Raw genomic sequence first — 26,143 nt, 5'->3', positions numbered from 1 at the left:
AAAATCTCTTTGCAGCAGTATTGAAATAGGCCAGTAGTCCACTAACATGAGCATAAATTCATCAGTACAAAACAAAATTAACATGAATTTCCATGCATATTTTTCAGCTGGCGCAAGTCAGGAGCTCTCAGTGGTAAAGTGAGAAGTGCCCGTTGAATCACGCGGAACATCAAATGAACCCAGAGTCACTTTCCTTTAACACACATCATTGAGCTTCCTAAGGATTTAATTTAGCCAAGGGCCATATAAATTCAAATGGCACTGAAGCATTTAATGTTCTGAAAATTAAATCTTTCATAAGATAGCAGGCTAGATGCTCAGTATGTTATCATGTGACAAGCTGATTTTTTTAATGCAGTCTTAAATTATCTAGTGGACACCAAACCTATTGATAATAAAAGGCTGAAAAAAGCTAGTGTCTCTGTTATTTAATTTTAATTATTGTAATCTATTGCAGAATACAGTTATCTCTTATTCTTGTCAACAAGCCAGCCGATAAAATCTCAACATTAACAAAGGTTGTATTATAATTGATTTGATTCAGTAAAGTATCAAATTTTAATCTCCGTACTACATGGGGGAAATTTAGGTTAAGAGTTTTGCAATTATACACAAATTGGCATGAAATCTTGAAAGTGGTGTCATTGAGCATAATCAGCATTTAAATCTGAAAGAAAGCATTGAGGTTCCGATCACTGCCAGAAGCAGGCATGGGGACTGGCTATGAAAATAAAAACACGGTGGAATGATTGTAGGCACTGTAATTACCCACCATTTAAGTCGAGGCGGCTGCAATGACATCATTCTGTACAATCAAAGACTCAAGTTAACTACATGCCAGCGTATACAATATTTTGTGCACTTGCCTTCTGCAATGTTCCAACAATAACATCTCCCCACTGAAAGGAAATTCTTTCACTTTTAACACTTCTCCCTATTAGAATGTGCAACTCTGTTAATCCTGCTTCTGGGGTGCGTTTGATATTGTAATTTGTAGATTTTTAAGAAATTTCTCTAAACAGTTACCTTGGTTAAGGGGGAAAATGTGATCTCCAAAGTGACATAAAAACACATTCCGTTGAGCAAAATATTTATTAAACAGTTTTGGGTGTACCCATTAAATTTCTTATTTTGTGGAAGAGTAATAAGATCAGGTTACAGAATTACGAGTCCCAGAAGGCTGGGTGTTAGATGTCTCTGTGACTTCATAACATTCATTCCCTAAAATGAAGAGGATGTTGAGGCGTGGTGAAGAGGTAATGAAACAGACAGGGATATTGTTGAGAGAGAGTGGCCTCTTACTAAAATGAACTTTAATCGCAGGCTTTGAAGGCGTTTGAATGTCGGGGCAGTGAATCTGTCTTTAAGTGGAGCTGACAGTGTGTCTGTGAGACACATTACAAGTCAGAGGAAATTGGAGATAAACAGATAAAAAAAAAAAATCCCTCCCTGCGGGAAGTGGCAGGGCATGGAGGGCAGGAAATAAACTTGTATTTAAGCTGATTACCCAAGCAGAGTCCCCGGCCCTTTTCAGCAGCTAAGCGCAGCCTTGCTGCACACAGCCACTGCCGTTAATTAGAGCTCCGCAAGGCGGATAAAAAGGAGCCTTGTCAGCCTTGCAGGAGTGTTAGTGATGGCTGGCTGGAGGGGGACGTGCAGGCTCCTAATTGGGACCGCGCGATGTATCGGTGGCCAGCCGGAGCGTTGGTGATAATTGCGGTGCGCAGGTGGCCGTGGTGGCAGCTTCGGTGCAGGCCAGCCTGGGCCGGCCTGTCCGTTCCTGTCAGGACCCGGAACACTGAGCAGAATGCTTCCCAGCCCCGCAGCTCATTACCAGAGCTTACATGCCCTGTTGCCTAGCAGCTCCCTCTCAACCCGTAAACAGTGCTTCCTTCGACATGAGCAGTGGTATCTAGATGGGTTTCTGAGAGCAGCTGTAACCTCATAAAAAAAAAAAAAAAAAAAAAAAAAAAAAACTGCTTCTGCTCTGTAGAAATATGAGAGTTATGGCTGCTAATCTATTTTGTCCAAAGCAGCTTATATGTGGAGGCGCGGTGGTGCAGTGGGTTGGACCGGGTCCTGCTCTCCGGTGGGTCTGGGGTTCTAGTCCCGCTTGGGGTGCTTTGCGACGGACTGGCGTCCCGTCCTGGGTGTGTTCCCTCTCCCTCCGGCCTTACGCCCTGTGTTGCCGGGTTAGGCTCCGGTTCCCCGTGACCCTGTCTGGGACAAGCGGTTCTGAAAATGTGTGTGTGTGTAACTTATTATCTTCTATTTTTTATATTTAACTCGTAATTTCCCCCATCTGTACTGCCGGTTATTGTAATGATACTGTGATGTTTCAGGTTAAATATTTTGCTCAAGGGAACTTCAGCAGGACACTTCCCACAGATTCAACTAGTAGTGTCCTTGTTACAAATTCAAATCTTTAATCTTCATACTACCTGCAGCCTTACTCTTTTTTTGCCTACATTTATATGAGAAAACTATGGGGAAAAAAAACCTTATGAAATCAGTCAAGTTCAACTGTACTGCTCCCTTGCTGTGATTTCTTATAAACTGGTTATTGTTTCTGAAGATGCAAACCACTGATCTCCACCCCAGAAAGGTTTCCCGGAGAACAATATTTTTCCTCAGATGTCACAGACAGTAGTTCCGCACTTTGCACAAAGGGATGAATACATTGAAACATATATTTAGAGATTCAGCATCCCATTTACGCAATCACCAACAAATAAATCCTTATGCATTCTGGTTTTAAAGTGCTCACAGAAATTATGCTTCTCCAGTGGTGCTTTAAACCCACATGTGCTTTTCAGCACCCAGCTGCATATTTTCTTTTCTTTGAATGCCTTTGTAGTGGTTATCAAACATTTATCTTCACAGGCTGCATGCTTTCAAACATGTCATAACTGGAAGGCACACTGCATGCCTTGTACAATCAAGATGTGCCTGATAAGCGTTCAGGAACAGCTTGTTGAACACATAGACAGGAGCTGTTGAGATCTTAAATCGTTGTTGTAAAATATGCTGTGGGATTTTTTTTTTCTTCTGGCATGCTTGAGTATCTGTGCACAACTGAAGAAGAGAGAACACTTACTTGCAACTTCCTTTGCGACAGACTGCCAGACGGAAAACGTCCTCAGAGCATCAAGGAGGTCCAGAGCACAAAGGACCAAATGGCTCACGCTGTAAGAAAGCTAAAACCTAAAAGTGGTTTTTACACAGTATTGAGAGATATGTCTCAAGCTCTTGAAGTACAAAAAAACAGAATTGTGTGTCATGTGTAAAAAGCCACAGATTATAGCTGGGAGTGCCTCATGTCTTAAGTGTGACTAGTGATTTGCACAAGTTTATTTTTTTTTTTATCTCAGTTTTTAAATCAAATCAGTTCAGCAGGATTCCAGACACAGAGTGCAAAGGCCTAGGAATTTGTACACAACACCCAGATAGAAGGAATTCTCATTCATAGGGCTATACACAAGTTTTTAACATCAAAGGTTAAAATGCAAAATGGGCACAAGCATTTTGAATTGAATGTTATTTCATATTTGTTACGGACACAGGGCCAGGAGACAAGAGGTAGGATCCAAGTGCAGGATCGTGGGTCATGAACTGAAGACGCAAGGACGGGAATCGTGGTCAGGGTCAGGCGTGCGTCAAGCAACCAAGGAGCAAAAGTCGTCCTTGGGGTAAATCCTTGTTCGTCATCAAAGTTCAAAACCGTGGTCAAAACAAAGGGTGTCAGGAGCAGGGGCAGGAAAGCAGGGCGAGGGTGAAGTGGTAGGAAATGCCGGACGAGGAGTGGAAGGAGTCAGGTTGCTAACGCAGAGGGGACAGTTGTGTCAGTAAGATTCCAGAGCCTGTGAGCGGTGGTGTGGCATCCTTCATACTCCACCCTGCTGATTCAGATCAGTTGCGTTCGGCTGGCGTGTGGTTGAGGGCATGACAATGTTCTTCCTCCTGCCATTAGAGACTGAAAGGTATAGTTGAATTACATTATTTATTAAACAGTTGGTCTACAACTTCACACATCCTACTGTAGAAGGTTTATTGATATTTGGGGCACTAGCAGCATAAAAAAATGTGTTTAACTGAAACAGCAACACATCTGTGTGACAGGCTGCAGTAAAATCAAACAAAAAAAGAAGCAAGAAATATAGCATTAGTAGAGCTTCTTAGCAGACTGCTGATTATACCACAAAATTAACTTGACATTTTTATTGTGACCAAAATGATTCAATCCTTTGAAAATATCCATGAATGGCAAATGCCAAATTGGCATTCCCCTGATTCTGTTGCAACCAGTATTCACTATGATGTTTTCGAAGAAGTGTTAACTTGCAAGTTAGCACAACCAACCACAGGACTAGCATGAAGGAATGCAGAGGGACTGACCAGCAACAATGCACATCTTGCAAAAATAAATCCAGATAACTGCTAATTTGTGACTCAAAGGTACAGAATTTCTCAGTTTGTGCAGGCAGAATATCAGACAAGATATTTGAGCGTTCCTAATGTTCAGGGTTGTCCACGCACTACATGATCAAAGTCTTCAATGCAGTTGCTACACCATTTACACGCAACTGCCTCTTCCACATGGTTACACTTGGACTGTGGGTGCTAAACCTCAGCAACAGTGGTGCCTGTAAATGAATGGTTTTGTCGCTATCTTAATACATTCCACCTGTCGACAGAATCATTGTAGCCACACACTGCTACTCTGACCGCTGCCAACATTCAGGGCAGGCACTGAGAACCTTCATGCATGAGCTCTTCCTATGCACAGGGTCAGTGACATTCACTACTCAGTAGCATTAAGTACTGTTCCAATGACTAATGTAAAGGTCCAAAGCTTTGATTTTTCTGCTCAAGTTATTATTTTACAATTACAACTTTTCTCTAAAAATATCAGTTGGGTATTTTACTATTTTAGTTGTAGGTTATCTACTGTTCTCAAGGGTACTACAGCAGGGATCCTTTCAGGAATGCACCCAAAAGCCTTCAAGTTACATCGGTGAACTTCTCAGTAACACTACCTGTTCCTTATGCAATGGTAGTTCTGCAACCATCATGACACTTTTTAAAGTCCTGTGAACTGTTCAGACCTCATTCCCTGCTATACTTCCCATCAGCTCTGCCTGTGCACAGGCTGTCTGGTGTTCCATGACGGGAAGAAAAAACACAGCTGACAACAGCAAGCAGCCATCCCTACCATGATTTTATTTGATAAATGTCAACATTTGCCAGGTACATTAATGTAGGTAATGAGTAAGTCCTAAAGTGACTAAAGTGTTTCTGTGTGTCTTCGGAATGAGGTTAGAGTTCAGAGCTTAGGGGCTGTCATTATATTGGGCAAGGCAGGGGGTGCTGGCATTGTGGAGAAGCATATCTTTAGTAAATGAGAGAGAGGGAGTGGAAGACTGGAGGAAATCTGGAAACGTGGTTTACATCCTGCAGTCTCCCAGTCAAGAATGCCAAGAATGTCCCTGCCCTCTCAGCCAATATTTGATTTAGATCAAATGATAGGAGCAGCTTAGCCACCTCCCATCACCCTGTTCCTGAAGCAGAGGCACAGAGGCTACACGAGCAAGTCGCAACTACAAGGTTACTCCCTATAACTTCTATCTATCTATCTATCTATCTATCTATCTATCTATCTATCTATCTATCTATCTATCTATCTATCTATCTATACCACTGAAAATATCCAAGCCCTTCTGCCTCCACAACACAGAGCTCTTTTCTTTGACACTTCTAGATTTGTTTTTATCAGCAAATATACAGTATATGTCAGAAGTTTTGACTTTAGACTCACCATTTACTCTGTTTTGTTTTGGACTTAGAAAAGAGATTAAAATGTTGCCCTTAAAGGTTAATAAAACTTTCATTTTGACATCAGCTTTTAACAAATACATTCACACAAAAGAAACAGGATGCAGCCCCACTGCTCCCACTGCTAATGAGCATTAGGAAAAGTAAAAGAAGAAAAGAGCGACAAATTCCACCCCCTGTAGATTCAACATTACTGGGCTGTTTAATACTGGCACTCTGGGGGTCAGAGTGCAGAGCGTTACCAGTGCAAGTGAACTAGTGTAAATACATGGTGGAAGAGACGCAGATGGGAGAGAGAAAGAAAGTATAATTAATCACTCAAGAAAACTCTGCAGAGGGTAGGACTTTTTGTCGGAGGGGCAAGGACAAAAGGGTGATGGGGTATTCTTTGGTTAATTCAAGTTTCAGCAAAGGAGAAAAGGAGTGAATGAAGGCAAAGTATGGGTGGTCAGGTAGGTTAAAGTTTCAGCTAGGATTCTTGGGCTTCTCTGTCATCTTTTCAGACCATATCATATCAACATCACACCTCCTTCATAGATATTCCAATCCATTCCCACAAGGATTTTACTCTGATCACTCTGGCCTTTGTCAGTTGCCTCCTCTTGGTAATTGTTCTTGATTGCAGTGTGACAACAGTATTAACAATACATAAAGTCCCTTCTGTTTTACATACATTCATAAGTACTATAGTCTTGTCTTCCCCCACAGCTATTGTGCTGTCTCTAAGGATGTTTAGGGGTTCTTTAAAAATTCTGTAATTTGTAATGAGGTTTTGTAACTGACTTTTCTTTGAATCAATTCTATGAATAGATGGTGAGGAGTGCTTGCCTACTTAAACACAATCAATTTTATAATCAATACAAAAGCAATACTCAAAGAAGAATAAGTTTCATCAGTACAAAACACTGAATGATGCCCTTCGACCAGCAATTCCCCTGAGCACTAGGTAACTAGGCCCTGTGGTGATTTCTGAAGCACTAAAAAGTCCTAGCCTGGAAGTGATGAGACAAACTGGACCATTAACAGGTTTCATTGGGGTAACCAAATGACCTGTGCTCACACAGAGTGTTGGGGATTTATATAGAGTGGTTCAAACATGGACTAGTGTTTCAAGACACAGAAATGCATGTACTTACATTTGCAGCAGAGCAACATTAGTCTTTCAAAGAGAAAAACTATGAACTGTGTAATGACTTTATTATCTGTCCATCTTGTAGTCTCTTCTCAGAGTGATACTATAAATCCGAATAAAAAGGATTCCACAGACAGAAAGCCTGTGAAAGATTAGTTGTTTTACATTTTTGATCATCCTTTGGATTGGTGCTCTAAACAACCTCACTGATATTCATATATCTTACATTTTTTGGCCAGAAAATAGTATCAAGCTGGAACAAGTTAACACTATACATATGTCTGCATATACCCAGGTTCAAGGGGGTACGGTGGCGCAGTGGGTTGGACCGCAGTCCTACTCTCCGGTGGGTCTGGGGTTCGAGTCCCGCTTGGGGTGCCTTGTGACGGACTGGCGCCCCGTCCTGTGTGTGTCCCCTTCCCCCTCCGGCCTTACGCCTTGTGTTACTGGGTAGGCTCCGGTTCCCCGTGACCCCGTAAGGGACAAGCGGTTCTGAAAATGTGTGTGTGTGTGTACCCTGGTTCACATGAGGACACAAGTAAACTCAGAAGGTGAAAGCTAGCAATATTTGCTGATGATAATTTAGAAAAGTTGCTGTGTATTTGCACACGTTCACCATATGTTAGCTTCATGAGACATTGTCAAGATAACCATGTGGTGACAAAAGGTCTTTTAAAGTTTGCCAGTATTTTGATATTTCTATGTCAGTGACACCAAATATCTGTTCTTTTGAAAGAAAAAGCTCCTCACATTCCAAACCCGAACTCAATCTCCTTTACAGGAGCAACAAAACCGCTGTTCATGTCCAATCAAAAATGTTTGCAAGGCTACCGACAGAATATTACTGAAAATATAAATAATTTAAAAAAAAATGTCCAGATGCTTCATTTAATTATTCCTATTTCTTTTCTGACTCTCTCACTTAATTTATGTTTAAAAAAAGTTTCCATAAATAAAACATACTACAAATGTATTCCAGTTTTCATGCAATGTTCCTCTATCCCCTCTCTTTGTCTGCATGTTATACATCTTTCCATTTGATCAGAGCTTAAGAATATGTTTCATGTGTGCAATAAAAGGCCTTAGAAAGCCTCTCTCAAAATTGAGTCATAACTTCCTTACTACATTGTACTGGGATGAAACCCCCCCAACCCCCCCCTTTCAGTTATCCTTCCTGGGGCCCCTCAAACACACCCAACACTGCATTCCTCAGGCAGAGCTGCCATCAAGCGTTTCACCGCTCGAGAAACACAACACTCAACTGCCCCGCTACCCAGCTTGTTTCCATCCTCACTCAGATGAAGAGGCCAGACAGATAAAAAAGGACCTTAATGTTGTTTTCAGCTCTGTGGAGACAAGGGGGACATAATTTGAGCTTTAAAGGCAGATCCTAGTGCTTGTGACACATGAACTTATGATGCTCAGTCCTCAGAGAACTCCAGCCCTGTCCATGTAGACCTTTTTCAATACCCCACGATGCAGGACCCGTCTTGACCCTGTGCGGCTCTGCCTCTTTGCACAGTATGTATACTAAAGGTTATTCTGTATCTAGTCTCTGCATTGTGGCCTTTGTCGACCCTTTTGCTAATCAAACTTTAATGAAGCCCTTTGGACTTGCATTGATGTTAATGCCCGAGGTAATGCTTTCTGTTTTCTTTCGTCACAGTACGTAGCATAAGCATCTAACTTCAATCATCTGAGAAAAGTCCTAGCCATGCAGGATGTAGGTCTTTGCATCTCTGAATCAAAGGAGTCACCATTCTGTAGTCCCAACACAGAAGCCTGTCAGCTGTGGGCACCTCTCAGACCAGTCACAGCTCAGTTGCAGGCATCGCTAACTATGGCTGCTCTACCTTGCCAGAGTGTGCCAGCTGTGTGTGTGTGTGGATGGCATTGCTTTGGCACGCAGAGTACAGATATTGCACGCAACTACAGCAGATAACGGCAAAGCATGACACGGCAGAGCTGACCACCCTCACACTGAGGTCTTCTCGTGTAACACAAACACAGAGTGAGATAAATTGTCTGAAAACTGAGCAAATAGACCAGCACACATACTTTCTTACATATATTTGAATTAGATGCATCTTTTTTTTGCCTGCTATATATTACATTTTTTATACTTGTGTGATACACACAATGTGTGCTCATATTTGTGGTAATGTATTATTTTTTTCCCTGTTAGTGTATTATTTTATTTGTTTTAATCTACAAACTCAGGTGTAGACTCAATCATAAAATCTGTATCAATCTTATGAATCATATCATTTGTATACTATGTGAGGTTTTCTGACCATGAGCAGCGGGGGCTGTGATAGCGGTTGGCACAAGAGGTGCTGTAAGTGGAGAAGAAGAAAATTCCCCCAGTTTGAAAGGGAGATCCTGAGTGTCAAGCCATTGTCCTGTGTCTCATCTTTTAATCCTTTTTTGAGAAGTGGGTAATGTTCAAAACTATGTAAGTCATACAAAAATGCCTGGGTCCATAGCAAACTGAATTTATAGGTTTATAACTGGGACAAAAGGTTGACCAGTCTAACTTTTATGACATTTATAATATTGTACAAACTTTTCTTACTTTATCTGATGGACGTGACAACTGAGTATTAGAAATGACAATGCATTTTTCTTTTAATGAATAAAACTGGATGTTACACATTCTGTTTTCTGAAACAAGTGAAGATCCCGTATGTATTCATACGCTGGCAAAATGTAGTTGAAGACTTCATAGCACTTATAGTTTTAGACTAAAGATGTTTTAAAAACTTCTAGCTTTGCCAGCACCAGTTAGCATTTTGTTGCTGTTTTTGCCATTCACTAGAGAATTGTTAGCAGTGATAGAACCAGATAGGATTTTGCTATTTACTATGTCAGATTACTTTAACATCAGTGCACTTTGATCAAGTCTATACCTCAGGTTTACACAGTGACAGAACATGGATGCAAAGGTAACAGTGTTTTGTATTTATTCAATTACCTGATGCTTTTTACCAAAGCGGTGGTGCGGTGACGCAGTGGGTTGGACCAGGTCCTGCTCTCCAGTGGGTCTGGGGTTCGAATCCCGCTTGAGGTGCCTTGCGACGGACTGGCGTCCCGTCCTGGGTGTGTCCCCTCCCCCTCCGGCCTTGCGCCCTGTGTTGCCGGGTAGGCTCTGGTTCCCCGCGACCCCATATGGGACAAGCGGTTCAGAAAAAGTGTGTTTTCACCAAAGCAACTTACAATGTTAAGATACCTACAGTTATTTACCCATTTGTACAGCTGGACAATTTTTTTACAGGAGCAATTTAAGGTAAGTACCTTGCTCAAGAGTACTACAGCTAGAGGTGAGATTTGAACCTGTAATCTTTGGGTCCAAAGGCAATTTAATTTAAATACATTTCCATACATTCTAACTACTATGCTACCAGCTGTCCTCCAACTTTGTCTTTAAATATTAAGTAACATTCATGATTTGTATCATTTGCTATTACTGTAATTTTCTGTAACTGATTACTGGAACTGTGTTTGAAGCATAAGTGGAATGTTGACTGTAATGTTGAATTTCCCATAGGGAGCCACACTAAAGATCATAATGTCATAGATGTATGAATGTATTGGATAAGGTGGAATGAACCATAGAACTGAATTAGTAAAGTGTGAACATGGTCACCTTCCAAAATTGTATAATGTTTATATTTCTGGATACTTTTTTGTACTTGGTTTGAGGAAAAACTCATTTTCTGTATTGAGTGAAAAGGAACACATTTTTGAGAGATGATCAAATACTATGCATTTGAAAATTTAATATGAGTTTGAGAAAGATATCCTGAAAGACGAACTATCCTCCCGTGTATCATTTCTTATTCTTATTTTTGCAGTAACTCTCACTGTGGCTTCTCAATGGCTCCCGGTAACACTTGATATGTTTGTAACTGATAAAGATTGAAATTCCAGCAGCTAAGTTTGGTAAAGCTTCTTTTAATAGTGCTTTTTTACTTACTTTTTTTAAAGTTTATGATATTTTACTGCTTCGCTGTGGATTTACATATTAAAGATTTTCAAACCAGGATCCTTTCAATTTTATGAGCTTTGAATTTAATTCAAGTACATTTACATACATTTGAAGAATACATAAAAAGTTTAAAGTTCAGGTTGAAGCTCATTCTCTTGATTTATGACTACCATGTCAGTTTATCACGGAGCATCAATGTTTAAAAAGTGAATACTGAATGTGAAACACCATAAAAGCACAAGTTTGTTCAGGTTTGTATAGCAATTTATTTTTAAAAATGGCTTTCTAACAGGCTGTATAGAAAAAACTCAGACAGCTTATTGGCATGGTGTGTTGAAGGAGTAACGCCATTAAGGGTGTTCAGTTGAATCGAACCTGGCGGATGGACCCAACAGTGCTGGCCTGTGCCCCCCAGTCAGAGTAACTGTTGTAGTCCCTTTTCTCCAGCACGTAATGGTGTCCTCTGTAGTTGGGCTCCTGGTACACCACCCAGCTGCAAACAGACCAAGAACAGGACACAGCGCTAAAATACAACTCAAACAAAGACACAATATCTACAGTTAATGTGTTGTTTAGCTGACACTTTTTTCCAAAGTAACTTACAGTATTTGACCCATTTGACCCACGGAGATTTTTACTGCAGCAATTTCTTGCTTTTTACAGTAGAAGTTCAAGTTCTCCAGGATACTGCAACTGCAGCAAAGAGTGGGTCTCCAACCACCAACCTTTAGGTTACAAGCCCAAATGCACACTGGAGTAGGTAATAACAGTACAGTATATGATAAAACACTGTAATAAGTGTCCTCGCTGTCACTTTTAGACTGCTTTACCTACCAGGTCTGCTTGTTTTTTCTGTTTGGTTTTACCTGAGTAAGACCAGTTTTTGGAAGTTGTAAATTTGTATTGGAAAGAGTCTCTACAAAGTCAGTGTAAATTCAGGAGGTTATTTTTTAAAATGCTAATAATGTTAGTAATAATTTATGGCTGGATGGATGGATGGATGATGCCAATGTTATGGTCGGTGTACATTTTATATATAACAAGCTTAAATTTAGCTGAAAACGAAGAGATCAAAATTGCATTATTTATTTAGGTTGAAAGGTTCTGTTATTTTCTTTTGATTCGGAATTTAAGTTAGATGGAATCTCATCTAGAAGTGGCCTTCTGTACACCTGATGTTTGCTTGCTCTTAAACAGCATTCAATGTAGTCTGTAGGAGGATATGGGAGTCTGACCGAAAAACTGAGAGTGGAAATACTCACGCCCCACCCAGGATGCGGATGGACACAGCCCTATTCATGTTGAAACGGCTCATCAGATTGGGAATGTCGTCCTGCAGCTCGGCCTTTTTCCCAGAGAAACCAGCCCGCTCAAACAGCTGGGCTCTTGGAGGGGAGCTGTCCTAAAGACAATGAGAGACAAAGGGAACAATATGAGACAAAGGGAAACAGATGGAAACTCAAGGAAGCATAGAGGGATACATGGAGATGCAAAAAGGACATAAAGAGATAGAAAAACAAAACAAATGCAAGGAGATACATGGGATCAGAGGGAGACACAAGGAGATGAAGGAAAAAGAGATGCCAAACGGAAGAAGGGAGATGGGAGGCAAGACACATATGTTTCTGCTCTGTGTGCCTTAAGTATCTGCTCTAGACATATACTCATCCCCCTACCACCCTGTTTAGGCTTGGTTTCCCAGGATTTCTTCTCAAAAGTCATATTTAAGCATAAAAATGTATTGATGCTGAATTATATGATACTGCTGGTAATACTAAATTATAGTACTGCATAGTAACCTATTGTGCCACTGAGTGACAAGCATTCCTTTTAAGCAAAGGCTTAGGGTTGGGGTTACCTGTTTGACTGAGCGCACAGAGGAGATGCGGTCAATCTGTGCACCCCACTTGTCACAGGAGTTGTACTCCCCCCGGTCTGACATGTCCCATAGGTACTGCCGTCCACGGAAATTCTCGTTCTCATATCCTACCCACCTGTGAGATGGGGAGCACTTTCAGGCACGAAGAAACAACAACAGCAAGCATGTTGTGTGGAGCAAAGTAAGAACAAGGCCTAGTCAGCTGAACAAAAAAGGAGTTCAGCAACATCCTATCCAATCTATAATATTCCAACAAATATAATTTCACAAAAGTTATCAGTAGATCATTATATTCTATAAAAAGACTGACTCAAACTGAGTAAAATATTACAGAGCTCCAAAAGGTTTCATCTACGATAAACTGAGCTGAAGCAGGCGATAGACAGTAGACAGAAAAATATTTACAAGCACCGTGGTGGAGAAAAAACTCATTCAATTATTTTATTATTAGTATCACCCTCAAGGGTTTTATCTTGTCATGATTAATCTTTACATGATCGCCGTGGGTAGAATGTAACATCATTAACCCAAATTTCACAGAGGAGAAAATGGCTGTCTACGCAGACCGTAACCTGGAGCATTCCTGCAGCAGACTGAATTAATGTCAAATTAATACTGATTAATAAATTAAAAAAAAATGAAACAATGCTACTTAATCATAAAATTTCAATAAGAGCCAGGTCTGATAATGAACTCTTTTCAGCCAGGCCTTTATCTCACTGTTCCTGCTATTTGCGATTTACATTTATAATGCGGTCAGGTTTGCCTGCAGCATCAATGAAAGCAGAGAGCATCATTATACAACATCATTTGATTGGAACTGAAGCCTAGTATTTGTCTCAAATGTATAAATGAGGCCTTTAAGGAAAGGGGAATTGAGGGTAGAAGGAACCAAAGCACGGCAGCCGGCGCAGGCCCAGCTGGTAAAGTACATACGCTCCGTTCTCCACCTGCACGGAATTGCATCTCTCTGGGAAGTTCCTTTCACTGACTTTCTGGCAGTCAGAACTCAGGTCCAGCTGTCGGCCAGCAAAGTTCCTCTGCTCAAAGAGGGTCACCTGAGGATCACACATGGCCACGCACATACACACACAGTGACAGATCTTGGTTAGGCAGCTCTGTGATTCTCATCCATTGTCCTGCATTCTCATTCTAAAGTGTTCTGACTCATGCAAACTCATGTTCAATAAATGACTGAGAAATTATTTGCAAAAATCTGTTGTAACTGAATAATTCTCTCTCCATATACCATTAGCATTTATTCAAATTGTGCAAAACATGTAGTTGGTATAAATCCATTCTCATGTGACCAAATGAAAGGACAAGGGCACATATACAGATGGCACTCACCCTGCCACTGGACCCGTAGAAAGCACGTTGGAGCACAGACCCCAGCTTGCTGTGGGGAAAAGCACATGCTCATTAGTGCCATTAATGCAAGGAGACCTATGTGTTCAGTGCACATAGTCATTTCAGTTTTTTGGGCAAGCTCCGTTTCATTTTATGAGGGTAAGTCAAAAAGTATTCATTAGAATTATTGCAGACACTTGTTGACTTATCCACATATAATATCAACATTTAGGACTGAACTTTTATGTTCTCCTTTAGGGGCATTGTTCTCATGTATAATAAGACTAAGCGTCTGGCTTAGTTAAGTAAATGTCTGACACAGAGATCTGTAAGAAAGAGGATTTAGGAAGTTTTTACATCCATTTACTTAATACCGCTGTGTTTAGACGCTACTGGTTCACTTCCAGTATCACTGAGAGACGCTCAGGTTGGCCTTTTCCTGATTTGAAGGAACGTAGCTTGACTTGCATGTGGCACGACGTGTGTGAATTTGTTTTTTGACATGTGTGTCCTCCATGACTCCGGGGATAGAGGTGTATTCCCTTGTGGGGGAGACAGCAACCATGGCCCCTTCCGCTAGCCCACCACAAGCAATCCTTATCTCTTGTCTTCAGCACAGCACTCTGGACATACCTGGTTTGGAGGGCTAATCCTGGGACCTTAGTAAAGATGTTCATGTCAACTCTGCGAGGCCCAGAAAAGGGCCTTTAAATACTGCAGGTGAGGTGAATGTGTGTGATGCTAGAATGTGCAGAGTCCTTCTGCTACTCTCTCCGGGCCCTGGCTATATTGATATGCTAAATACAGGTTACAACCTGCACCATACACCTGCCCCCCACACCGGGCCTCGACCGATTGATTCACCAGCTCATGCAAATGTGGAGTGCAGTGCAAACACTTTTTCTCCAACAATTCAGCATTTTCCAAACAGGTTTAAACAATGTGGTCTACCTTTCAATGGAGGCTGTGCTCACGCTCAGGGCAGAACGCTTCTGAAACACCTCAGCTTTTAAAAGGGTAGCATCATGACAGGAAGCAAACAATGGGCTTCCATCAATAGACATGTACCACTTTCCAATGCACGCCACAGTATCGTGAGTGATTTTTATTCCTCTGTAACAAGGGACCTTCTTTCTGCAACCCCTTCATATACATTCTTCTCAGCTCTGCTTACAAGGTCAATTATGTCTTAGATATGAAAATTGTGCTGACTAATTAATGTAGAAATACAATTCTATCAGTTCAATCAGAATTGTGGAAATACAAAGGAACTTATGGTTGCATTTAAAATGCCACCCTGAAGCTATTTTAATATTGAAATATCAAAATATTTTTTAATCAACAATGACAAAAGTATATGACTATGGTTTTATGAGTGAATAGGATAAATGAAGCTGTTTTTAAGTGTTCTCATTACTAGTGGATATTAGGGATAGCAAAGTGATGACAGCAAACTGTATTTTTTAAGAAACAAACTTTCATGTTTTAAGTACTGTTCTGATTAAGTGTTTCACATGTTGCGTGATTATAGCAACAAAGGCTTATTGTTTTTCAACCGATCTATTTATACTCTATTGCTTGGATCGGCCCAACCAGGCAGATCTGCACCTTGCCATTAATCGCTTATTCCAAGCCCCATTGCCTTTGTCCCAGCACACACATGTGGATCAATCTCGCCAAAATCAACTTTGCTTACAGAGGGAATCCCGTGTTTCTAAAAGATCTGTTTGCCTTTGCAAATTGCGCTCACACTCCATTGAATCTGAATGCGGTGTCACGCGACCCCTGGATGGGACACAGACTGCTAGAAGTTTCTGTGCTGCTTCACTGACAGCAGTAGTGTGCTTATTGTGGAGCCAGAGAGGTGTCCCGCAAAGGTAAATCAGGTCCAGGGGATGAAGACACTCGTGATACATTTCTCTAGTTACAGTTTCCAGTCAGGACAAATGCAGGCTGAGTAACAGGTAAGAGGGAGAATGATAAACGGATCGGATATTTTAGACATCATTTTATCATTTGTTGCATTACATTGCACAAAGGTATATTTACCTAGGTATGCTTTGAAATGATTTACATCTTTTACACCAATGTAAGTTCATTCACTTAAAATAAATCAAGGCTCTTGAACTGCATTGCTCTTCTGAAAAGATTCCTTGGGCTTTAGATTGGGATCTTTCTGTATAAGGCAGGTGCTGTGCTCTGTGTTTATTGTTTTTGTTGTTTTTGGTGGATTTTTTTCCTTTTAATTTTTGCATTTCGAGCTATAAACAAAAGAACCCATGTTACGGTTTACCTTCTATAGTAGGGTTGAATTCCAATGTAATCTTGTCTTTGTGCTACTCAGCCCTTGCGCTGAATGACAGTAAATGAGGGAATCCAGTGTAGGACGACGCACGCTGATCACTGTCATTGTTCCTAGGTTTACTTTACAAGTTCTGATGACAGCATGTCTTTTCGTTTCATCATTTCATCTGCTTTATGTACAAGGCAATTCAAGTGGCAACAAATTTTCTTTTAACTTTCTACCGGGCGGCAGCTTTTGTGGTTATGAGTAACCGTGGGGACATTTTGTGAAGAGAACATTTTTAAGGTAGCTTAATATATAGTGAGAAATAGTGTTGTGGCCAGATCTGCAGAACTCATTGTGATTAGAACAGTAGTTGGCCTTGCAGCAGGTCACAGAAAGAGCTGCTGGTACTGGACCACTGAGAGTAGTGCTCTCTGTGTGCAGGTGGGACACGGAAGTGCGAGGACGAGAACACGAACTCCCTGGGGTATGATGCTGACAATGCTGCCGCGCTGCGTGCTCACGCTGTGCCATGTGCTTGTGCTGGTGCTGTGTTTGTCTGCGGCTGAGGACTTCGACTGGACAAAGAACGACCGCGGCTCCTTCTATTATGGCTCTTTTCCAACTGGTATGTTGCCTGTGTGCAGCCTGCATGTAACCAGCAACATAACGGCAGGCACCACCAAAAACAGTGCCTCCCAGTGTCAGCTGCAGTCTCCAGTACAGCAGATAAACGACACATGCTATTCATGAGTTCTTTTCATATTGCCTGCTAGTGGCTAGTTCAGGTGGCAGCCGTAGACCCGAGTTTAGATGAACATATGCATACTTTGCAGAGCACAACAGCAAGTCAGAGTTGCGATGAATAGGATGCATAGTTTATTCTTTGTGCCACAGTTCTCTTTGTTAAAAGACCACCGGTTATAGAAGATGTTTCATATCCTTTCTGGTTCCCATCACCCTGTAATCTTTACAAGGATTTTCGTGGGGAGCCGGCAGTTCAGCCTATCAGACAGAAGGGGCCTGGGACAAAGATGGCAAAGGAATAAGCATCTGGGATGTGTTTTCTCACAAAAAGGGGAAAGTAGCTTTCAACGACACCGGAGACTCCTCTTGCGATGGCTACTACAAAGTCAAGGTACGCACAGTAATAGAGATGAAATGCTTCGAGGATAACGAAGCTACGTGTGTTCAGCGAGTAAAACAAGGGCAACTACACAGGAAAGTAACAAGTGTCCCAGTAAAGTTGGGTGTCACTCCATTCCCAAATTCATCCCCACTGTATGCTTTACCACATTTGAAGGCATTGCGGAGATGAAAGAGACATGCAAGAGTACAGATTCATACCATGCACAGCTGTAGTACTCAGATTCCTCGCAGTGCTAAAGCTCTCTGTGTTCATTCAACTTTCCGTCTCCCTGCTCAGGAAGACATTGCCTTAATGAAAGACCTAAAATTAAACCACTATCGCTTCTCCATCTCCTGGCCCAGAATAATACCAACTGGAATTAAATGTAAGAAACAATTACATTTTCTCCAGAAAACAATTCTCCTTTTGGATGTGTAATGGGAAGGATGTTGAGCACTTTCACTGTTTCTGCAGCAGACCATATCAACGAGAGAGGATTAAAGTACTATGACAACTTGATAGATCTTCTTCTTGAGAACAAGATAACCCCCATTGTTACCCTGTATCATTGGGATTTGCCACAGGTAATCTATTCTGTAGGCATCAAACAGATTGCAGTTAGAAAACAGTTTGTTTATATGTGCATCACTTGAATCATAACTGAAACTGATGATTCTTCTTCATCTTGCATTTGGGCAGGTGTTGCAGGAGAAATATGGTGGATGGCAGAACATCAGCATGGTCAACTACTTCAATGACTACGCCAACTTGTGCTTTGAAAGATTTGGGAACCGGGTGAAATACTGGATCACGTTCAACAATCCATGGGTACGTCACCTGAACTTTAGATGTTGTCAAAAACTCTACTTCTTTTTGGACAAACGTTTCTCAGGTGCTCACTGTGAATGCGTTTGACGTTGAATCTACTCTAGTCCATTGCTGTGGAGGGCTATGAGACGGGGGAGCATGCCCCAGGGTTGAGGCTGAAAGGCACTGGAGCTTACAGGGCTGCCCACAACATGATAAAGGTTAGACTGCTACTGTCACTGTCTATCTTAATCGGATGCCATTATTGAATAGGCATATTGTCCTTCTCTCTATGTTTGGCCAAATGTAAAAATTTCTGTGTTCTGAGGTACTGGAATTTTTTCCCATTTATCATATTTAAAGTAAAATTTGCCACACTTAATAACAACCATAACATCAGGTCGTTAATCCTAACCTAACTTTAACCCAAGTAAGAGTAAAAATAAAGTAGTGTGAGTATTTTTATGGGTAATGTTTTAAATTATATTATTTGTGAATTCTGTGCTATATGCTAATATAAAGATGACCTCATTTTACATGTAAATTTCAAAGTTTTGGATTTATTCTCTTTTTTCATATATTTCAGTCTCTCAATAATTATGAATATGGAAAGAGACTTCCATGAAAATGTCCAGTAGTGTAGATGTTAATGTCTTCCATCATTAAAACACAAGGAAATTTTAGAGATTGTTTTATTTTATTATAATTCCCATATTGTTTAATCAGGTTACTGTTTAAAATGTTATATCCTGTTTTCATTGTGAAACTTCTATTATTATTAAGGAATTAAGGATTCTTAATTGTTTGCTACTCTGCGTGCATGCTGTTTTGATGAACATGTATATTTAACATCCGTGGTGGTGGTGCAGTGGGTTGGACTGGCTCCTGCTCTCTGGTGGGTTTGGGGTTCAAGTCCCGCTTGGGGTGCCTTGTGATGGACTGGTGTCCTGTCCTGGGTGTGTCTCCTCCCCCTCCAGCCTTGCACCCTGTGTTGCCGGGTTAGGCTCCAGCTCCCCGCGACCCCATATGGGAGATGTGGTTCTGATAATGTGTGTGTATATTGAACATGTACCTCTACATTTAACATATACACTTATTGTGTATCTACATTCATTAATGTTTACCTTTACATGTAACATATATATCTAACATCAGTATTTAATTCTGAACATTACCCTTGAATAGTCATCTTGTGGTCGGGGGGCGTGGTGGCGCAGTGGGTTGGACCACAGTCCTGCTCTCTAGTGGGTCTGGGGTTCAAGTCCTGCTTGGGGTGCCTTGCGATGGACTGGTGTCCCGTCCTGGGTGTGTCCCCTCCCCCTCTGGCCTTACGCCCTGTGTTACCGGGTAGGCTCTGGTTCCCCGTGACCCCGTATGGGACAAGCGGTTCTGAAAATGTGTGTGTGTGTGTGTGTGTGTGTAGTCATCTTGTGTTAACTTTAACGTGATTTCAATAAAGAAACATTTTTTTTAAATCATCTGTGAAAAATATGGAAAATGTGGCCGTTACATAGAACAGAAGGGTCTTTCATAATTGGGACCTGAAAGTCTCCAGACTCAAATGGACCGAATCTGTCAGTATTTCTCTGAACTTTCTGTTTGCGTTCCCTCCATCCCAGGCCCATGCTAAGGTTTGGCATACATACGACACTCAATGGCGAAACAAGCAGAAAGGTAGTATGAACCTGAAACCAATTCTCTGACACTAACAATGGCTCCGGTCTCAAACTCCGGAGTGCGGCACTGAATATGAGCTCAGCTGTGTTTCAGACACTGGACCCATTTAGTAACATGTGAGTGTTGCAGGCTTCATTGGGATATCTCTGTCTGGTGACTGGGGAGAGCCAGTGGACCTCACTAACCAGAAGGACATTGAAGCTGCTGAAAGATATGTCCAGTTCTACTTGGGCTGGTTTGCTACACCTCTGTTTCATGGAGACTACCCTCAAGTGATGAAGGACTACATAGGCAAGACACACAACATTCCAGCAAACTAGCTTAAAGACTTGAGCAAAGTGTGTTGAACAGGCTCAATGTGTGTTAGTGCACATTGATCACAGTATGAAGAATCTCACTCAGAGGCCTGTGTTTCTTCCACCCCCAGGGAGAAAGAGTGCCCAGCAGGGTTTGGGGAGCTCACGGCTGCCGACCTTCTCACCACAGGAGAAAAGCTACATCAAGGGCACCTGTGACTTTCTGGGCATAGGCCACTTTACCACACGTTACATCACACAGAAGAACTTTCCAGCAAACCGTGGCAACAGCTACTTCACTGACCGTGATCTGGCAGAGCTAGTGGACCCCCGCTGGCCGGACCCCGGCTCCGAGTGGCTCTACTCTGTTCCCTGGGGGTTCCGTCGCCTGCTCAACTTTGTTAAGGTTTGTTGCACCTGGGACATCTTTCTTTTTTGGTGTTCTTGAAGTTTCTACTCCAGTAATACACTACGCATATCTGTCTACAGTCATCTCGCGTTTCCTCAAATAGAAACATCCTTACAGAGCCATACACATTCCGTCCACAGCAGCAAATCCCATCTCTTGTCTAGACTCAGTATGGGAACCCAATGATCTACATAACGGAGAACGGTGTGTCTGAGAAGATGATGTGTACAGAGCTTTGCGATGACTGGAGGATACAATACTACAAAGACTATATCAATGAGATGCTGAAAGGTGAGCAGTGTCACATGCGTGCTGATGCCATGCATTAGGCAAGAGTTTGCTGAAGCGCTTGGACTGTCCACAGTATCCCTCCATTGTTCATGTACCATAATGTAAGGTAATATAAATTCAGCACTTTGCAATACATGCTTAAAAGCTGTTTGCTATGCTCTGAAGTTGTTGGGTGTCTGAAGTTGCTCAGAGTGGCTCTTTTCTCGCTTTCCTCTTCAACACGTAGCTATTAAAGATGGTGTGAATGTGAAGGGATACACAGCGTGGTCACTCCTGGACAAGTTTGAGTGGGACGAGGGCTACTCCGAGAGGTTTGGCCTTTACTACGTGGACTTCAGGAACAAGAACAAGCCGCGGTACCCCAAGGCCTCGGTCCATTACTACAAGCGCATCATTAGCTCCAATGGGTTCCCCAATCAGAGAGAGGTGAATTTCTGTGATGGACTGGCAAAACCCATTGCTTTACTTCTTTGAGAGGGGCACTGCTCTGGTATCTTGCCACTCTAGCTAATTTACAGGATACACAAGACAAAATGCAAAGAAAGTGGAGTTGCACCATACAAAACGTAAAATTACATACACACTGTCTATGAGGGCATCACTAAGAAGCAAAAAGGATGAATTCATATTTGCAAACATTTACATAGTAAATGATATTATTCAGTGATCCAGTATATGGCTGTGTGTGATCGGTGGACTTTGAATTCTGACTGAATGACTCTTTATGAAATGGCCACTGTAGGTGGAGAGCTGGAAGCGGAAGGCCACGGAAACCTGCTCATCCAGCAACCAGCTGCTAGCCGCAGGTCAGTACTCATCAGCGCAGGCCTTCCGCTGTTTCCACTCCTCTAGAGAGGAGCAATACTAGCCGGGGCAAACAAAAAAAAATATTCTGCCTCTCAGTTTAGCCAAGTTACCTCACGATCACAAAAGAATGGCCTCCCAAGGCAAACTGAAATCTATCCATATTTTAAAATTATACAGAGGTTTAAAAAATAACTAAGCTGACAAGACATGGCCAGCTCAGTTGTCATCTGTGCTCTGTAAAGCACAGAATAAAGACAGCTTCTTGGAACTCACATCTGGATATGTAGCCTTCTCGAAAAACGTATTATCTATCACAGGGTGCATATTTCATTCTTGCATCCATGCACCCTAAAACTTTTTCGGATAATTGCAGCTTTCCAGTGTATTTATTTCTTAACAATGAACAGAACCTGCCGGAAAACCTAAAGGCCAGAAGATTAGCTTACCTCCATCTCTAACAGGATTTTTCTTTGTTTGCCCCTCCAGCTAGAAGAAAATCCCAGGAAAATAAGGAAAATGCAGGAAAGCCAAAGGTTTGGCCTGTGCATGATGAAGTTTAGGTACTAGGGTTTGGTGACAATAGATATCCTCTTACTGGCTTGGAAGGTGTCTCATAAAAAACAAGCATTAACATAAATATAACCATCGCATGGCTCAGCATTGCTTTGTCTGCACTGATATCTTAGAGGACAACCAGAGAGGGTGATCAACAGCTTCCAGAACATACTGTAACTGCGCTAAAATCCTGAGGAAAGAGTGGGTTGCAACAGTGATTTATGGAGGAATTACAAAACAATGTTGCTGCCAGCTGAGTGTGTTGGTATGTGTGGTTCGTGTGTTTGCTGTGCTTTTCTGGATTGTGTCTATTGAGAACTTCCTCTCATCACTTCACCCCACGAGGCGCTGAGACAAGTTCTCTGCTCTGAACACTGAACTCTTTGAGGGCTCCCTGATCAGTCATTCCTGATTAAAACAGTCAAAGGGTTATTACATTTTTCAAACCTGGCAAAATTTATATTGCATCTCATGTTGTATAATTACAGAAGCCCTTTTACCCAAAACACCGTTGCTCACCACTGCAGTTAAACACGCACTAAATTCAGCCCTGAGAGGATATTTCTCCCTGTTTTGCATATTTCTGTGATGTTTCACATTAGGATCATCTTATGACACAAAATTCTTTTTTAATTAGTACGGTCACATCTCTAGTGATCCTATAAGAACATCTAGAAGCACCATCACAAGTAAGAAGACTTTTTGTTTTAAAACTAAATGTAAAGATAAATATTCAGAGCCAGTTGTCGGGCGAATCCCGTGAATGGACCAAACATCACAGACATACAGACAAATGTGTGTGGTTCCCTGCAGAGGTAAAATAAGGACCATGTCAAACTCACCAAGCGCTTTGCAGTTCAATACAGCTAATTGGGTGTTCCTACATACTGTATTTCTTATCAGGATAGCTTATTCTCTTTCGGTTTCACGTTGCCGTTATTAAAAGGCATTGCAGTCCCCAAAGGGTTAATGTGGCTCCAATGAACTCTCAGTCATGTTTTCTTTTTAATAGAGGAACAGCGGACTACTGCTGCAAATATTCTAAGACTTATTCATGGTAAGCACACACAAACCCTTGTCAAAAAATATGCAATTAGAAGAGTATTAACCCTTTGAGGGCTGAGCATAACTTTGAGCTCTGGGCATACATACCCAGGTAAATAAACTCATATGCAACAGACCTCAAAGGAACATTGATTCAGCATTGAGACTGCATGCCTGAATGTGTATTGGTCATGAAAAGGGTATTGTGGAGCAGATGCAATGGAGAAGGTCTTTGTCTGTGTGTTTCAGACCCCCTGACCAGCCACATGGAGATGGTGACAGAGATTGTTGTTCCCACTGTCTGCACCCTGTGTATCCTCCTGAGCGCAGTCTTCCTGATGTTCCTACTGCGCAGGCGCAACTAGTCGGACACTCTGCAGACACAGTTTGATGGCTGGACACACACACTCACACACACACACACACACACACACAAACACAATCAAGTGGTCTCTGAAACAGTGCAAGAAAATAACCAGAGTATCTGAATTCTCAGAAGATGATGCTTGTTGGTTTATTGTCAAAAAACATAAGAAGCATTCTCCCCAAGTCCTTGTGCATTGTGTTTTTATATTAAATTACTGGTAGCCAACATCATACTGCTGTACAGATTTTTACATGGATGAATTCAGGTTTAATGCTTGGAGTGTCAGTTAAACATGCTGGTTAACACATACTTGGTTTTAGCTGAGATACTTGAACAAGAAAGCAATTTTTTAATGCTTACATTTATTTTCAAATCAACCTTTGTGAATACTGGTAATAACCTAAAGCTACATTTTCATAATGACATTTCTTTACATACAGTGGGAATAATTGTAGTGACTTGAGTGGATATAAAATCAGGTTTTGATCCCAATGTGAAACATGTTCATGAATAATGTTATAAGAACATTTGCCAATAAAATATGCTATGAAAAACATGTGACCTCAGTAACTTCATGCAAAGGTAGAGTGTGCTCAATCCTGAATACACACACACATTTTCTGAACCACTTGTCCCATACGGGGTCGTGGGGAACCGGAGTCTAACCCGGCAACACAGGGCGTAAGGCTGAAGGGGGGAGGGGACACACCCAGGACGGGACGCCAGTCCATCGCAAGACACCCCAAGTGGGACTCGAACCCCAGACCCACCGGAGAGCATCAATCCTGAATATACCCCTCAAATTTCACAAACCACTAATATTTACTTTGTTAGGTGAAACTTGGCACCCTGTTCTCACATTTCATGGATTAAGCTGCTGTGCATGTGGACTTCTCTTTATGGATCAATAAAGTATCTCTCCTATTTAACATTTTCAGTCGTTTTGGACGAAGGAGCCCACTAAATAAGGCTGTATAATAACGTGGGCCAGAGGAGAGTATGAAGAAAAGGTTGACAAAGGTGCTGTATGTAATCCTTTTCTCCAGAAGAGGGAGACATTTCCCCGCTCATTAAATCCGGCACGTTTCTTCAGAATGCTTGCATTGTGCCAATGTAGCTATGCTCAATTTAATTCTGGAGATTAATAAGGTCTTGTAGGGGAATAAAATAAAAACATCAGCAATTACAGACATGATATGATTGATTTATGAACAAAACATGAAAAATAAAGCCCCTAACTGAACCCAAATGACTAGTGTAATGGTTAGAGGTGCTGCTTTTAGACCCAAAGGTTATGTGTTCAAATCCCAACTGTAGTACTCTTAAACAAGCTACTTTACCCTGAACTGCTTCTGTGGAATTATGCAGCTGTATAAAGGAGTAAATAACTGTGTGCAGTTTAAAAGAGAGAGTGGTTTTGGAGAGAAGTGTCAGCTAAAGGATGGGGGGCGTGGTGGCGCAGTGGGTTGGATCTGGTCCTGCTCTCCAGTGGGTCTGGGGTTCAAGTCTTGCTTGGGGTGCCTTGTGACGGACAGGCGTCCCGTCCTGGGTGTGTCCCCTCCCCCTCTGGCCTTACGCCCTGTGTTGCTGGGTAGGCTCCGGTTCCCTGTGACCCTGTATGGGACGAGCGGTTGAGAAAATGTGTGTGTGTGTGTGTGTGTGTGTGTGTGTGTGTGTGTGTGTGTGTGTGTGTGTCAGCTAAAGGAAAAAAGGTAAGAAAGTGCTGCCAATAAATAGTCTGAGAGGCCAAGTGTAGGTAATCATTGCTACCAGCAGAGGGAGACATTTTCATACTGGGAAATATGACAGACTGTCATCAAGAAACACACACACACACTTTCTGAAAAATGCGTGAGTCTAACAAACCACAGACTCCTGTCAAGAGGGTTACTTGGCTAAACTGAAGGATTCAGCCCCAAAGAAAGGAACCAGTGAAACTCCTGGGAATCAGAGTGCCGTCACTTCGGACTCGTAGTGGACTCACACTACTGAAAGATTGGTGGAATAGGGAATAAAGCAATGGACACCCAACTCATTTCACCAAAACACATAGCACAGAACCCAACAGCATATCATGTCTTAAGAGACCAACATCAACCCAGCAAAGGAGGGCAGAGGGCACTGACATGTTCATGAAAGCATTTGTAGATGCTGGTTTGGATTATCTTCTGGTTCAGTTAATTGAAAAACTGTAATTTTCTACTCCCCATGTAGGTCGTAGCAACTGGTATGTCTAAACAGATGAGTCTGTTAGCCAATCTGAAAACAATGGTAGAGAATAAAAAGGTGACAC

The 26,143-nt window shown here is 41.8% G+C and overlaps 2 protein-coding genes across 2 annotated transcripts; one reads left to right on the top strand and one right to left on the bottom strand.

Moving 5' to 3' along the window:
• Nucleotides 1–11,312: 11,312 nt before the first annotated feature.
• Nucleotides 11,313–14,858, bottom strand: crybgx (crystallin beta gamma X). The gene is made up of 6 exons (XM_018752754.1): nt 14,815–14,858; nt 14,182–14,230; nt 13,768–13,889; nt 12,811–12,946; nt 12,215–12,354; nt 11,313–11,445 (listed from the first exon to the last, which is right to left on the bottom strand). The coding sequence occupies exons 1-6, from the start codon at nt 14,856–14,858 to the stop codon at nt 11,313–11,315; spliced, it is 624 nt and encodes a 207-aa protein (XP_018608270.1).
• A 2,111-nt stretch (nt 14,859–16,969) lies between these two features.
• Nucleotides 16,970–23,848, top strand: LOC108934705 (lactase-like protein). Its single transcript, XM_029256470.1, has 14 exons — nt 16,970–17,096; nt 17,446–17,606; nt 17,895–17,982; nt 18,072–18,181; nt 18,297–18,425; nt 18,530–18,625; nt 20,024–20,078; nt 20,211–20,372; nt 20,509–20,783; nt 20,951–21,077; nt 21,304–21,503; nt 21,820–21,883; nt 23,452–23,496; nt 23,733–23,848. The coding sequence occupies exons 1-14, from the start codon at nt 16,970–16,972 to the stop codon at nt 23,846–23,848; spliced, it is 1,755 nt and encodes a 584-aa protein (XP_029112303.1).
• Nucleotides 23,849–26,143: the final 2,295 nt, after the last annotated feature.

Source organism: Scleropages formosus, chromosome 11 (assembly GCF_900964775.1).
Source record: "Scleropages formosus chromosome 11, fSclFor1.1, whole genome shotgun sequence".
In the NCBI taxonomy this organism is placed as follows: domain Eukaryota; kingdom Metazoa; phylum Chordata; class Actinopteri; order Osteoglossiformes; family Osteoglossidae; genus Scleropages; species Scleropages formosus.
The sequence above is the reverse complement of the archived record's forward strand: the minus strand, read 5'-3'. Positions and strand labels throughout refer to the sequence as shown.

Coding starts and splice junctions, on each gene's coding strand:
- crybgx (XM_018752754.1), bottom strand. CDS start 14,858: ATGAACATCTTTACTAAGGTCCCAGGATTAGCCCTCCAAACCAG. Junction 13,890..14,181: donor TCTACGGGTCCAGTGGCAGG/GTGAGTGCCATC, acceptor TGTGATCCTCAG/GTGACCCTCTTTGAGCAGAG. Junction 12,947..13,767: donor GTGCAGGTGGAGAACGGAGC/GTATGTACTTTA, acceptor CCCATCTCACAG/GTGGGTAGGATATGAGAACG.
- LOC108934705 (XM_029256470.1), top strand. CDS start 16,970: ATGCTGCCGCGCTGCGTGCTCACGCTGTGCCATGTGCTTGTGCTGGTG. Junction 18,182..18,296: donor ATCATTGGGATTTGCCACAG/GTAATCTATTCT, acceptor GCATTTGGGCAG/GTGTTGCAGGAGAAATATGG. Junction 21,504..21,819: donor GGTTCCCCAATCAGAGAGAG/GTGAATTTCTGT, acceptor TGGCCACTGTAG/GTGGAGAGCTGGAAGCGGAA.